At 41.2% G+C, this 14,087-nt stretch overlaps 3 protein-coding genes across 7 annotated transcripts in view; 2 read left to right on the top strand and 1 right to left on the bottom strand.

Moving 5' to 3' along the window:
* LOC108237061 (pleckstrin homology domain-containing family G member 3) overlaps window positions 1-1,381 on the top strand; it is a 29,892-nt gene extending 28,511 nt beyond the window's left edge. For all 4 annotated transcript variants that reach the window (XM_037977844.1, XM_037977843.1, XM_017418255.3 and 1 more), the window contains one exon: window positions 61-1,381. In XM_037977844.1, coding sequence (XP_037833772.1) covers window positions 61-689 — 629 coding nt within the window. In that variant the 3' untranslated portion in view covers window positions 690-1,381. The remainder of the gene's footprint in view (window positions 1-60) is intronic.
* A 951-nt stretch (window positions 1,382-2,332) lies between these two features.
* Window positions 2,333-11,448, top strand: xgb (x globin). 2 transcript variants are annotated; one of them, XM_025004693.2, is made up of 5 exons: window positions 2,333-2,880; window positions 7,196-7,303; window positions 9,254-9,374; window positions 9,544-9,624; window positions 9,998-10,686. In XM_025004693.2, exons 1-5 carry the CDS (start codon window positions 2,717-2,719, stop codon window positions 10,028-10,030), a joined length of 507 nt encoding a protein of 168 aa, XP_024860461.1. In that variant the 5' UTR covers window positions 2,333-2,716; the 3' UTR covers window positions 10,031-10,686. The 2 variants fall into 2 exon arrangements, with proteins under 2 accessions (XP_024860461.1, XP_017267083.1); XM_017411594.3 differs by lacking the exon at window positions 9,998-10,686 and adding an exon at window positions 10,755-11,448 and having other exon boundaries at window positions 2,337-2,880.
* On the bottom strand, window positions 11,013-13,641 carry srp14 (signal recognition particle 14). The gene is made up of 5 exons (XM_017411608.3): window positions 13,501-13,641; window positions 12,532-12,604; window positions 12,332-12,444; window positions 11,995-12,027; window positions 11,013-11,889 (listed from the first exon to the last, which is right to left on the bottom strand). Exons 1-5 carry the CDS (start codon window positions 13,522-13,524, stop codon window positions 11,800-11,802), a joined length of 333 nt encoding a protein of 110 aa, XP_017267097.1. The 5' UTR covers window positions 13,525-13,641; the 3' UTR covers window positions 11,013-11,799.
* Between the last annotated feature and the right edge of the window lie 446 nt (window positions 13,642-14,087).

Below are 14,087 nucleotides of genomic sequence, written 5' to 3'. Positions count from 1 at the left end.
GCTGTTTCTATTTTAAACCAACAAATGTTACATTATTAGGTTTTTTTTTATTGTATGCAGGTAAACCCAACCTGAGATTGTCCCTGAATGCTTGTGAACATGAAGTCATTCACGAAGTTCGTTCTCCGAGTCCAGTCCAGAACCCCAGCCCTGCAGCCAGCAGCCAGACCACAGTGCCGTCCCCACAAAGTGCTCCGTCCGAGGCCTTCCACTGGCCCGACGTTCAGGAGCTGCGCTCCAAATACACGGACATCTCCCACTCTCTAAAACCCGCCTGTGTCTGCACAGTCCCAAACGGCCTCTGCAGGAGCAGGTGTGATGGTTGCTCTCAGAGGTATAACAGCTCCTCAGAGCTCCACGACCCTCAGACAGACTGGTGCAGGAAGCGGTCGGAGACGCCGCACGGGGAACAGTGTGTCGAGGCAGAGGACTGGCCTCAGCACCAGACGCATTCTCCGCTCTGCAGGTGGGGCTCCGTGGACCACGTGCTCGGGTCCCTGCCCCTCCACAAAGTGCAGAACCTTCAGGAACCCGCGCGGACCTGTGCTCCAGCTTGCAGAGTCCAAAGTGAAGCTGGAGCCCTCCAGGACTGTCCCAACGGCACAAAGCCACTGGGTTCAGGGAAGTCCTCGGAAAGCTTTCGTGTGAGAAGTTTACGAGAGAAGTTCCAGAGTTTAAGCACAAGCTGACGAGCATGTGACGCGTCTGTTTTAATATCAGGAGCTTTTCTGTGGAGACGTCAGGCTAACTGATGATTCTCTGTTCATTCTGCAATAGTTTCCCCTCAAAAACACTAATTACTGTCTGCGTGAAGATAGTGGGTAATAATGTAAGCACTGGTGTAACATAAAAAGGGATGTTCTTGGTAAGTTTAAAGGAAAGTATCCTGCCTTTAAAACTGTGCATGCTTCCACAATGACAGTTTGTCTTCGTGTAAAAACATCAAATCCCCTGCATCGAAGCTTGGATCCTTCTTTAATCTTATATCCATGTGTTTGGTCCCTACCCACTGTTGACTGCTGTAGTCATTAGTCACAACAGCACGACCATCAATAATTCTTGAAGGATTTCAGGATAAACCGGGCTAATCTCAGAGAGCTTTGCTGTTGGCAGAGTCTCCGTTCAGACACCAAAGATGGCTTCGACGCACAAGGCCAACGCAAATCTGGTTCCACGATTTCCCGAGCTGCTTGGAAAACAGTCGCATTCATCACTGGAGCTTTATTTTTATCAACAAGTTGTATATTTTCATAAAGATTATTTATAAGAGTGTACATTTGGATTGTGTAAATAGTGAACTCACCCACTCATTTTATACTTTTCAGCTGCTTCATTTCATACGTGCAGCTTCCAGTGTTTTCAATAAAAATACAAACATTAAGACTCTCAGACTGAGGTTTGTCCCAACGTATGTTTGCTTTTTGCCGGGTTTACAAGCTTTAGATGCTGAATTTTTGGACAAACTGGAAAAAAACAAAAAGGCCTCCCTCAAACGAACTCGTCTACGATGGTCTTGTTTGAAGAGATCAGTCTGGTGAGACTTCCTGCCAAATGTGGCGTTTCATTTAATCTCACCAGCAGGTCTGTTGGATACTTCCTGTAAGTGCCTACATTTCTACACTAAACTCAAGATTCAGTCGATCCAGTCGTCTGCAATTTTTTTAAAAATCATTTTTAATTTCTTAGAGCTTGGTCGCTGCTTACATGAGTTTCCAAACTGAATCAGTTGTAATATTTTCCTATTTGTGTTTGTAACATAAAACAATGTTTCAGAGCAGCTGATCAGTTTGTGTTTCGATATTTTACAGCTTTAAATGATGACAAGAAAGAAACAAATCAACCACAGGCGATGATGTTTTTTCCCCTGTGTATTTGTTGTCTGTCTGTTAGCAAAATACCCCATGAGCCACTGGATGGATTTTAATGAAACTTTCATAAAGTAATCATTAGAGGGACATCTACAACTGATAAACCTTCGGAGTCAGTTGGATTCAAGATGGCTGCCACAACCAGCTGACCTTACAAACTATAAAAATGACTATAATTCAGTTGATTCTACAGATATGGAGCTAAAATTCGGTGTGGTGGCAGCTGAGAGTCATCGCCAACACATACTCTGAACGCGACATCTTTGTCTAAAACTTTGGCATCAAATGTTAGCAAAATATCTTATGCAAAACAGGACAAATTATAGTCAAACTCTCAGAAAGACTTCATCATTTGATTATTTTAGTTTAAAACTCTGGCATGAAAAGAGGCTGGTGAAGAGTTTTTGTTATTTTATTTTTTTATTTTAACCTGTTTTTGCACTTCTCATGACTCCTGAGCTCAGTTCCAGAGTTGAACCAAGCTGCGTAAAGTCGGCGTCAAACGGACCGACTGGCACCGGAAACGGGCGGGTTGACTCTTCACAATAAAAGCCGCGGTTCTTCCCCGACACCTGCGCTCACCGGCGAAGTCTTGGTTTTATTTTGGAAGCGCCGAGCAGAGCCTCGGTGTCTGCCCGCAGACTTGTCACAGATCCGTGATTTTCCAGAAAAAAAAGGAGCGAGAGAGTTCAAGACGCGCACCCAGAGCGGATGCCACACCGGGCGAGCGGCTCATTTCCTCACAGGCTAAATTGTCCAACCCTCGGCTTTTTTCCCCTTCTCTCTCTCTCTCTCTTTTAAATTGCCCCCCCAAAAAACACAACAGTCCTCCTTGTTTTAAATGAAGAATGGGCTGCGCTATATCAGGTCTGGCCACAAAATCGGAGTTTGCACAGAAGGACAGAGAGGATGCTGCTGCGCATCCCAGCGACGAGCACATCCAGATGATTAAAGATTCCTGGAAAGTTATCCGGGATGACATAGCCAAAGTTGGGATTATTATGTTTGTCAGGTAAGTTGTTTTTACTGTTTGTTCCCTCGTGTTGCAGATAACTCACTTTTGTATTTGGTTAGGTGCTCAGTAGTGGCAGAAAATGAGAAAAGGTTAAATCAGGGGTGTCCAACCCTGGTCCTCGAGGGCCACCATCCTGCAGGTTTTCCTTGTTTCCCTGCTCCAACACACCTGATTCAGTGGTTAAATGACCTCTTCGTGTTCTGCAGAAGCCTGTTAATCACCCATTGATTCAGATCAGGTGTGTTGGAGCAGAGAAACAAGGAAAACCTGCAGGATGGTGGCCCTCCAGGACCAGGATTGGAGACCACTGGGTTAAATGTTGTGATGACCAGCCTTTTAAAAGCTGCCATTTCCTGAAGGATTTCTTTAAAATAGGGTTGATATTTTTGCGTAAACTTTAAGGATTCGCTCATTAAAAGGAAACTTGTGATTCTTTATCTTCAGTGAATGGGTACCAAAATGAAAAGTATGCAACATGAAGCCTTTTCCTGTGCTGACCTCCTGACCTCAGGGGTCTCCGGAGGGTCTCAGAGTGAACGGTCCTCCCTCCACTTGCTCTTCTGACCCACAGCTTTTTATTCACTGGTAGCTGGGAGCAGAACCCCTCGTCTTCCTCCTCCTCCTCCTCCTCCTCCCTTATCACTTCACATTACATCCTAACATCATTACACAATAATACAGAGCTCCTGCTCTGTCCTATCGTTATAGAATTAGAGGAATTAGCCATCAGGAAACTCATATTTTATCAGTTACGATGATTACTGGCATCCGGGAAAACCTCCTTTAACTCTCAGTGTACGGGGAAATTTAGCAAATAAAGGGAAAATATAGTAAAGTGGTAAACTGTTAATCTCCATTTTGAGAAGACCTACAGATTGTAGGGCAGGGAATTTGGGACATGCCGAGCTGAGAGTCCAACCTGGTTCATGGTCCGGGTCTCCTGACTGAACATTAAATCAGTAAAGAGCAGCATTTTGTAGCGCGCCCCCCAAACAAATTACTTTCATCTGTAATAATTTCCAGAAAAACAGGTGAAATGCGCCCCGTGTTCAAGTTTATTTCAGTTTATATGGTTTTAAAAACCTATCTGCCTACTTTACTCAACAAATCCGAGCATAAATACGAACCAACATCGATCCCAAACAGCTCTTCCATAAAAGCAGCCGATGCTGAGCTACTTTCAGTCACTTCGGCTGTTTCCGTAGGTAAACAAACGCATGTGGTAGTTGGAAGCCGTTTACAAATTTTGCTTACAAGTTTTAAATGTAAGGACTCATTAACCATGAATATGAGAAAAACACTTCTTAGTTTCCAACTTTAGTAGCTGGTGTTTAAATTTAGGTCAGACCTGACTTGAATTTGCTGTCGTTGTCAGCCAACCTTCGCCTGTCCTGATCCAGTCTAGTAGGCAGCTTATAGTTTAAGTACTGACTGGAGTTGAGTTGAAGAAGCGTAAACTTACCAGTTTTTGGTAAAAGCTGTGTGTTTGAATGCTAAGCTTGGTCTTTGCGACGCACCACCGTCCTGCTTGACCCCAGATATTTATTCCTGACAGCTGTCCTACTCATTCTTTCTTATTTCTTTGACGTTTCAGCTGCAGATTCACTCTTATATTTGCACTAAACGTCTTCTCCCGGATGTGACAGGCTGGCTAAACGAGTCAACAATGAGCCCAGGCTGCAAATTTTTGGGTAAAAATGAGTCCATAAAGACGCCGTCTAGAACTATAATCTTTCTAATCTACCTTAAAATCAAAGTGTTCGAACGGCTTTTTTTTTCAGAAGTAGTCTTTGTCTTATAACCTTTATAGTTTCCTTTGAAACTGATCATTTTTCTCTTCCATCGGCCGTATGAGAACTGAGTTTACAAACCGGCGCTCTTATAAGCAAAAGCAGCTTGTTGTCAGGCCAGGTGATAAGTGGCTAAACTTCAACAAACCATGTTCCTTTTTGAAGCTTTTGAGATGAAGATTTTGTAAATATTAATAAATCTGTGTCGAAAAATTCCTCTTTGTGACTCATTTTGCAGCACGGGTCACTTATTTGTTTACCCACACTTATCTGAGCTTCCATGTGGTTTTCAGCTGATTCAGCTGAGTGCTTTGTTTATGCTGAGTGTGTACCCGCATTTCAGAATCGCACATCAGTATATCTGGAAAACTACTGGAGGAAATTCTTTCAGACGGCCCCATTTGATATAGTTCAGGATAACCTTTTTAATGTTTAAGTTTACAGTTTACATCCAGGACCTTTTTTTTAACAATTCATCTCTCAGATACATTCCGAATGAAAAGCAGAGCTCAGCGGAAGGATTTTGAAAGAACACATCATTAGAACGAATGCAACCTCTGTGTGGCGCCCAATTAAAATTCCACTTCAGCTATTTTAGGGGTGCGGCACGGTTGGTCTGCATATGGTTTAAGTGCGCTCATGTCCACAAGAGGAACAAACAATAGGAGAAAATAAGGAGAGCTCTGCAGGCTGCCGGTGTGGAGACAGTGGAAGCAGACGTTGTTATTATTTTTATTGTGAAAAAGGGCTCAGAGTAAGAAAAGGGATCGAGAAAATTTCATTCCTTTATTTCCAAAGCAAACAATAATTAATATTATGTAAAAATTGGAGCATTTTATGTTCAATTTCTATCATTTAATCAAACATGAATTCATAGGTTGGCCTGTTTGTGTGTTTTATGGTTAATTAAAATGCATTATTTACATTGTCGGAACATACTGAAGTAACGCAAAGCAATTAGAGATAAACAGACATGATATTCAATTTTTGCATGAAATCTAAATGTTAATGATGCTCTTTCTTCTTGTTTTCAGTCAGAGGGTGGTGGCCGCATCAATTTATTATATTTCCATAGATCTCTGCATGCCCAAAGTTCAGAGTTTGGTGTTTTCCTTTAGAGAGGCCATAATCTCATCTCTATTACCCAAAATAACACTCCAAAACCTCCACTTATCAGTCTCCCTGTCAGTCCAGGAGCTACTGCTGGGGAAATTTGATGCATTTATTCATGGAAACTCGTTTAAACATCATTCGAAGTTTAAACGAGTCGCAGAAAGTTGGACTTTACACGTCTAAACTGGCACTCTGATATCTTATACGGTTTATATTCAGTCACGGTTCAAGTTTTAGGACTTTTGGAAGTTTTCTGGAGATGGTTTAACTGACAGTTGACGACGTCACACATTTGAATTTCTGAATTGCGTGAAAATGTCAAATGTGAAATGGCTTCCACAGACTTCTGCTTTATTTTAGCTCCACATATTCTCTTCACAACTGGAAGTGAAGGCTCATATCTCCTATAAAACATAAAACTTCACAGGAACGGCCATCAGTGTCTTCTGCTGCTCGCAGTTCAAGAATCTGTAAAAGTCAACTTATAGTTTTAAACAGGAACTGTTTGTTTGAGGCTCACTTTTCAGTCTGGTTCTGAAAAAAATGAAAAAATGTTGATGGTTAAGACTGAACTGAAAGAAACCAGATATAAAAAAATAGAGATTTACACACAGGAAAGCCAACTGTAAACCATCACTGAAGTTTAGAAAGAAGAAAATATTCTGCTGGGCTGTTTCCCACAGTCGTCGATCAAACGGGGTAACATTTGGGCTAAGATCCGGCAAAGACAGACACGTATTATTAACCTAGAAATATGGTCAAATAAATGATAAAAATCTCCTGTTCAACAATGTGATGCGTGGATGCAGCCTAATTAAGATTTAGGATTTTGACTCTGTTTACGTCAGATTTCATGCTTCCCTAAAATCACGTCTTTTTTTTCTTCTTCCTGCTGGAGATAAAATCACGGCAGGCTGCACGTCTCAGCCCGAGCCGAGCAGGTAGCTGTGTAATCCTGCAGCGTGACGAATCTCAGGTCCCTCACGGAGACTTGACTGAAGACGCTGGTTGGCGAACGCTGAGGTTGATTCAGAGAAAACAGAAGTCTGTACACGGCGGAGGGTGATAAACTCTCAGGTCTCTTCTGTTCTGTTTCCGCCCGCAGCTGCTGGTTGATCACAGAGGTCAGAAAAAGCAAGAGAACAAAAGTCTGACATCTATTCAAGGTGCTGAAGAGAGGGAGAGAAAAAATGGCTGAACTGTGAGAAGTAACGAGTCAGTATTGATGAGAATAAAGCCACCCTGAGCGGCGTGCAGGATTAGAGTTGTGTGACTTTATGCTAATCCTGAAACTCCTGGGGTTACATCATCATGGTTGGGAGGTTTGTTTCGATTGTGACAGGCTGCTTCACAAGAGGCTCTCAGAGGCTCATGGATGGCTGTGTGTGCTGCTGTTGTCTTGGTAACAGGTTGTTTGAGACCCATCCCGAGTGCAAGGACGTCTTCTTCCTGTTCCGAGACGTGGAGGACCTGGAGAGGCTGAGGACGAACCGGGAGCTCAGGGCCCACGGCCTGCGGTCAGTCCCAGGCGACGCAACTCAACACCACAGTACATCGGCACAATGAATGAATGAATGAATGAATGAATGATGCAGCTAATGACAGCACAGCTGAGACAGGCTGTCTCACACTGAGGACAAGAGCTTATTGACATCCTGATTCAACTCATCAGCTTCTGTCACACAGCTGACGATCAGAAAGTCTTTTTTTTAAGATCACGATTGGCTGATTTTAAAACTCTGTGAAAATGTTAAAAGGAGATCATTTAAAGGTTTATGCTTTTAGGATCGATTTAATTAAAGCTCCAGTCTTTAATTTTATATCAAATATTAGCAGAAATATCTACAATACAGGTGCATTAATGTAGAACTGCATGAAAATAAGGAATGTTTTCATGTTATTGCTTCAAACTTTTTCACATGTTGCATTAACTACAGCAGCCCCAAAGGGACAATTCATGTACCGTCTCTATGGAGTGCCTTTGCAGTTTTTGTGTCTTTGCAGTTTGCAATTTGCACTAATCATCCCTCCATGTTAAAGAGTGAACATTTAATGCTAAAATCAAGGCTTTTCTTATTATTTAACTCCATTTTACTTCCTGTCTCTTTAAAGAAGACATTTTAAGAAACATTTCACTTTTTTGAGCCTATATTTGTGTGTCCAAACTCACTCGCTTCCAGCTCTTAAATAACTAAAGATCTGTAATGAATTCATTGAATCCCAAAGTTTTAGAAACCGATCTCACACGATCTGTTAACACTCGGGGAACGTGTTGGGGATGACTCTCAGCTACTGCCGCGCTGAAGTTTAGCTCGGTGTCAGTAAAAGCGCGAGCTCACATGATCAGAACCGTTTGGCCTTTAAGACCTCAGAGGTTCTGCTTTGATTTGTCAGCATTTTAGTCAAAAGATGGAGGAAAAAGTGCACAATAGCAGCTTGTTTAATTCGAGCCAAAGGAGCAACAAGGCGAGCAATTGTGTGACAGGGTGATGTCAGCAAGTGAGGGAAGACGATCAACAACAAATGAGACATTTTATTCGGTCCAGGAGCTTCTGTGGAAAAGAAAAAGATGCTTAATGTGAACAAAATGGCTAAAACTCAAAATATTATCTCCAGCATCATTATGAGATGCTGATATAGTGATTCTAATGCTAATTTGTTCTCAAATCCCCCAATTTAAACAAGAAGCTGCTCTTACAGAAACCCAATTTCTGTTTTTTTGTTGTTGTTTTTTTTCCTTGGAGCTTTTCCACAAACCATCCAGGTGCTCTGAGGGGAAAAAGTGGTCACTGGGGTGGAAGGTTTTATTCCCCCTGAGAACAGGAAGCTGTAAGTAGGACACAGATGAAAGTAAAGCGTGTCCATTTAGATGGAAGAAAAAGCTCATTGAAGAGGTTTTGTTTTCGGGGTTAATAAGCTGAGAGGAGCAGGCGTCGCTCTGGATGTAGGAGATATCTTTCTCCATCCGTCTGCTGTTCGAACGCGGCGAAAATCAAACCACACGTCTCACGCTTGACAGTAAATTTGTTTTAATGACCGCAGAAAATTAAACCCCGTCGTGCATATTTATACGTGAGGCATAAGTGGCAAATTAAAACACGCCGAGTGCTTTTTTTACGATCTGAAACGTTGCTCATCGCTCCGCTGCAGAAAAGAATGAGCCGAATCAATCAGAAGCTGCTGATCGATGTGTTTCTGTGCATCGAGCTCCCATAAACCATCTATTCTTCTGCGTGTGAGGCCCAAGCAGCTAATTATGAGCCGAAGACGTGATGATGTGAAGTTTAGTGAGGCATCAGAACAAGCCACACACAGATAAGATGCTTTTTTTTTTTTTCTCAGTGTGAACCGGCTGCCCTTTCACTCACAGATGAGGATTCCTCTCATTCTGGCAACAGTTGTTGTCTCTTCATGGCTCAATCCGTCTGATAGAACTGATCCCGAGCGTTTTTCCTCCCATCTCTCAGGGTGATGTCTTTTATTGAGAAAAGTGTGGCCAGGCTGGATCAGCCGGAGAGACTGGAAGCTCTGGCCATGGAGCTGGGGAAGAGCCATTACCATTACAACGCCCCGCCCAAGTACTACAGCGTAAGAGCCTGTCAGGACTGAGCTGCTGGGGAGGTTTCATGATTTTAATATCCAGGTCTTTTTATCAGGTCACCTCCCACTGATAACCAGACTCAAACAGACACGTCTAAGTGATTTATTAAAACCTAACTTTATTTACAAGTCAGTGCTTCGTCTGATTGTCTTCCAGTACGTGGGAGCAGAGTTCATCTGCGCCGTGCGGCCCATCCTGAAGGAGAGGTGGACCGCTGAGCTGGAGGAGGCCTGGAAGGTAAAAACCATCCTTCACCGCACTGTGGGAGTTCATCAGGGTCAGAACCCCGGCTGAAAGGGTTAAATCCTTCCAAATGAAAGGTCACTTTGACTTTGACTAAGAAAGAAAACTCAAAATCTCAAATTAATGACTTAACATCTGAAATTACTTATTATTTTATTGAATACCTTGATATAAAAATGATGTAGAGTTTGTAACTTAAGATATTGTTATTGAAAAACTCACAAATGCTCTTATATTCTTATTTTAATCTGTTAGGCAACACACAGTTACTTCTGTTGTTCTGCTAATATTTCTCATTACTTTCAAACACTAATTATTTTGAAGCAGTCTTTCATTATTAAGACTTAAAGGATATTTTTATATACAGGTGGAAGCTGCTCCAGTGTCTCTGTGGACTTGATTCAGTGATCTACAGGAGAGTAAATCTCATCAATTTAATTGTTTTTTTTAATTTTTGCACTGAATTTAGATTAGAACTGAAGAGATCTGCAATAATCTTGATAAGAAGTGTTACTGTCACTGGATTTAGGGTTTCATTCAGGCAAAAAAAAAAAAAAAAAGAAAGTGCCTTCAAACTTTGCAGAATCCAAGAAAGTGGAGATTCAGTTTCCCTGTGGGTGCAGTCGCCCTCATCTGTGTCATTTATTCCCTTTAACCTTCAAAGAACCCCCCCCAGCGTGCGCCCCTCCCGTCGGGTTTGGCGTTGCGTCAGAGTTGCACAGATCTCCTTAACGCACCGTGGAACCCGTCCAGATGGGACAAGGTGGACTGGTGGGACGATTTATGTCTCACTGGAACATACAGCAGCACAAGACTGGAGCAATTCAAAAATGCTCGGAAGTCTTCCAGTTACGTGACAGTAGATGCTTTTATTTTCAGATCATTTCTTTTTTTGTTGTTTACATTTAAGGTTTATTTTTAATTAATTAAACCAACCTAATGAGATCTACTGCCCTCTAATGGCAACATTCTTCTACTTCTATATACTTTAAAACACATGCGTCCTGTTGCTGTTTTCATTTTAATCAAAAAGGAAAAAGTTATTTGCACATCCTTTTAATGCTTAGATTAAAAAGCTGATTTCCTTCACCAACGAGAGCTGTTTTTTTTTTGTTCTGCTGCAGACCATGTTCCAGTACGTAACCAGCCTGATGACGCAGGGCTATCAGGAGGAGAGCGCCCGGCAGCGGAACCTCGCCGTGTCTCCAAAGGACAGATTAGACAAGAGGAGCACGGCGCTATGAGAGCATCCATCGGGAAACCACAGGACTGTTTGCACCAAAACACAGGAATGTGTACATGCATATATATATACGATGTGTCTTTGTTTCTATGCTGCTCGTGTTTGCTGTTTGATTAGAATGGACTAGAATCACACAGTGTGTTTTAACAAAGCACTTTATTTCTGAACCTAAATTCTGCTGCAGTCCTCTAAAATGATGCCAGGACTCAGGAGCACGAAGGGACAACACAAGCACTGTGTGTGGTTACATGTCTGTGTCATTTTTAGAAACAAAATTACTTTTTTTATTATAAGATCAAATTTCTGTATCTGTATTCATAATTCAGACATTCCTTTGAGTGCATCTCTAACTTCAGAATCATGACTTTTTATAGAAAAGGAAACCACGTAAAATGAACTTGTTTGTTTGGTGTTGAAGACATCTTAGTTTGGGCGAACTCTTCGTCGCTGTAGTTAAACATAAAAAAGGACAAACAGAAAATGTCTTCTGCGCTACTTGAAGTCAGATACAATGATTTTAGACAAAAAAGGCCCCTAAAAAGGAAAAAAAAAAAATCCAATATATTTTAAATAAGCCAACCTGACGAAACAAATAGGGCCCAACAATCAGAATAAAAGGTTGGTTTTCACTGGACTCCTTCGATTCGGCTCCAGGCGCAGCTCAGACGCTCTGAACATAAAATGCTGGAGATTCGATAAAGTTGGCTTGATTCATACTGTACAAAAACAAAAAAACTCTTCAGGTTCTCTGCTCCTAGTCACCTGATGGCACTGGGCAGCCAGGGATGAAACATCACCATGCAAACAATGGCATAATATGAACACAGTCACCAGGTGGATGAGTCTGAACGAGAGGACAGATGTCCTCCTCCGTCCCCTCAGATCGAACTGGACAGCTTCCACGGTCACCAGAAAGAGTCTGCTGCTCATTGTGTGGCTTTGGTTTTCTTGCTTTTGCTCTTCTTGTCTTTTTTCTTTAGGCCGTCAATGTGAGCTCTAAGGAGGTTGGAATATGCCTGGAAAGAAGAGATCGCAGTTATAAATGGTTAACTTATTAAAAAGACACTGATAAGAAATAAAGAGTTGTGTTTTTATTGGTTAAGAAAATTATCCCAACATACCATTTGAAACTTGATTACTTCTTTGGTGCTGACCTGAAGTGATAAAGCAGAATGTGGCGTTAGCCCTGTTGTGTAATAAGGTTCACTTTAAATAATCAAACATCTAAAGCAGGGGTGGCCAATCCTGGTCCTCGAGGGCCACTATCCTGCATGTTTTACTTGTTTCTCTACTCCAACACACCAGATTTGAATCAATGGGTGATTAACAGGCTTCTGCAGAACACGAAGAGGTGATTTAACCACTGAATCAGGTGTGTTGGAGCAGGGAAACAAGGAAAACATGCAGGATAGTGGCCTTCGAGGACCAGGATTGGCCACCCTTGATCTAAAGGCTTACCACTGTGCTAATTTTCTTCTTGCCATCAGAAGCTCTGAGGAGACACTTGTTATCAGCAGGTTCGAATGACTCGGACTGGCCCTTTTTGGGTACTGGTTTAGTTCTACCATCATCTGGAAGATTGAATAAAATAAATTAAAAATAAACATTACAACTGATTCACGCTCAGAGAGAGACTACAGCAGCTCTGCTTTACTTACACTTCTTTAGCGTGATGACAACACTGCCTGACGTTCTGCACTTCTGGAAGAGTCGAGTGAGCTCTGTGAGAAACTGTACAACAGGGAGAGCAGGTTAAAACTTTAATGGACACATTTTACAAAAAAGTGCAGTTCAGGGGAGTTTTATTCCCTACAACAGAGCAACATGAATACATTTTAACGATCTTTTCTTTAACACTTTGATTACAGTTTGCACCCTTATTGTGGCTACTATAAAGAATGACAACAACTTCGTTTAAACTGTGTCAGATGGAAAATTGTCTAAATTTAGGATGATGATCTGTTCTCATAAATCATTTTTCTTCCATCTGTTCTGATTGCGGTCTGAACAACTTAAAACATGGTCATTTTAAAGAGAAACAACCCTTTTGTAGTGCTAAAATCTTATTAATAATTCAAATAGGTTTACTCTAGGGAAAATAAATGATTTCCCTTACAGATACCTAATTTTTACCTCGTAGAAGGAGACATTTCCTCACAGAAGAATACTGACAAGCCAATATGATCAAATTTAAACAAGTGGTTTTAAAACTACACACATGCCTATAAGTGATTGGAGAAAGAAAAAAAAAGTTAAACTTTTTAAGTTTGTGTGCCCAAATTAACAATCTGAGGTGTGTAGGTTTTATAAAACAAAACAAACAAAAAGAAATAGAAACTCTTTCTCCCTTTTAAATTAGTTGCTGAAAGATGGGTTACATTTTCACTATTAAATGAGCAAATATAATAAAATAAGCCTTACGTAAAGGTTTGAAAAAAAGATTTAATTCATTCGCTTAACTATTAAAACGGGAATTAGCTTCACTCAATCGTTAGCAAACTAGCTAGTGATAGCAGCTCTCCTTACGTCGAAACTATAAACAGATGACATGAACAACCATTATGGTACTCTGGATATATCTGTCAATGATAAACAGATTTTTAAAGTGTGTTTTTTTATGTACTTACTGCATCATTTTCAAGCAACACCATGATTTCCAGCTAAACTCTGCCGTAGCGTTAGCTCACTGCAGAGAAGCACACGTAGTAAGACAAGCTGGAGCTCCGCCCTGCGGCTTCACTGACGGGTCGCTCATTATCGCCACACTGCCGCCTACCGCCAGGGAGGGGAATTACAGCACCGCCTACCGATAGAGAGAACTACACTGCCACCTATCGACAAGGAGGAGAATTACATAGGTTTTTATATTTTGAACTGACATTACACTTTATTTATGCTTTTCTCTGCTATTTAGTTCCCATGTATTGTTTTTATTCACTTTATATTTTTAAACATTGCTCAGTTTATTTTACCAGGTTCTTAACTTAATACCTGTTGTCCTGCTTATCTAACCAACCCAAGGTCTACAAACAGTTTCATTTTTTATTATTGTTTTTAGTTACCATATTAATAAAACTGTGCCTTTAGGTCTTTACACAATCTTAATTTCTTTTTCTTTGCAGGGGAAAAAGTTTTAAGGCATTTTTTTTTACCAATATCTATTGTAATTAATAAGGCCTGGCTGATTTTTATTCCTCATGTGTTATTTTTATAT

This window comes from Kryptolebias marmoratus, linkage group LG10, assembly GCF_001649575.2.
Source record: "Kryptolebias marmoratus isolate JLee-2015 linkage group LG10, ASM164957v2, whole genome shotgun sequence".
In the NCBI taxonomy this organism is placed as follows: domain Eukaryota; kingdom Metazoa; phylum Chordata; class Actinopteri; order Cyprinodontiformes; family Rivulidae; genus Kryptolebias; species Kryptolebias marmoratus.
The sequence above is the reverse complement of the archived record's forward strand: the minus strand, read 5'-3'. Positions and strand labels throughout refer to the sequence as shown.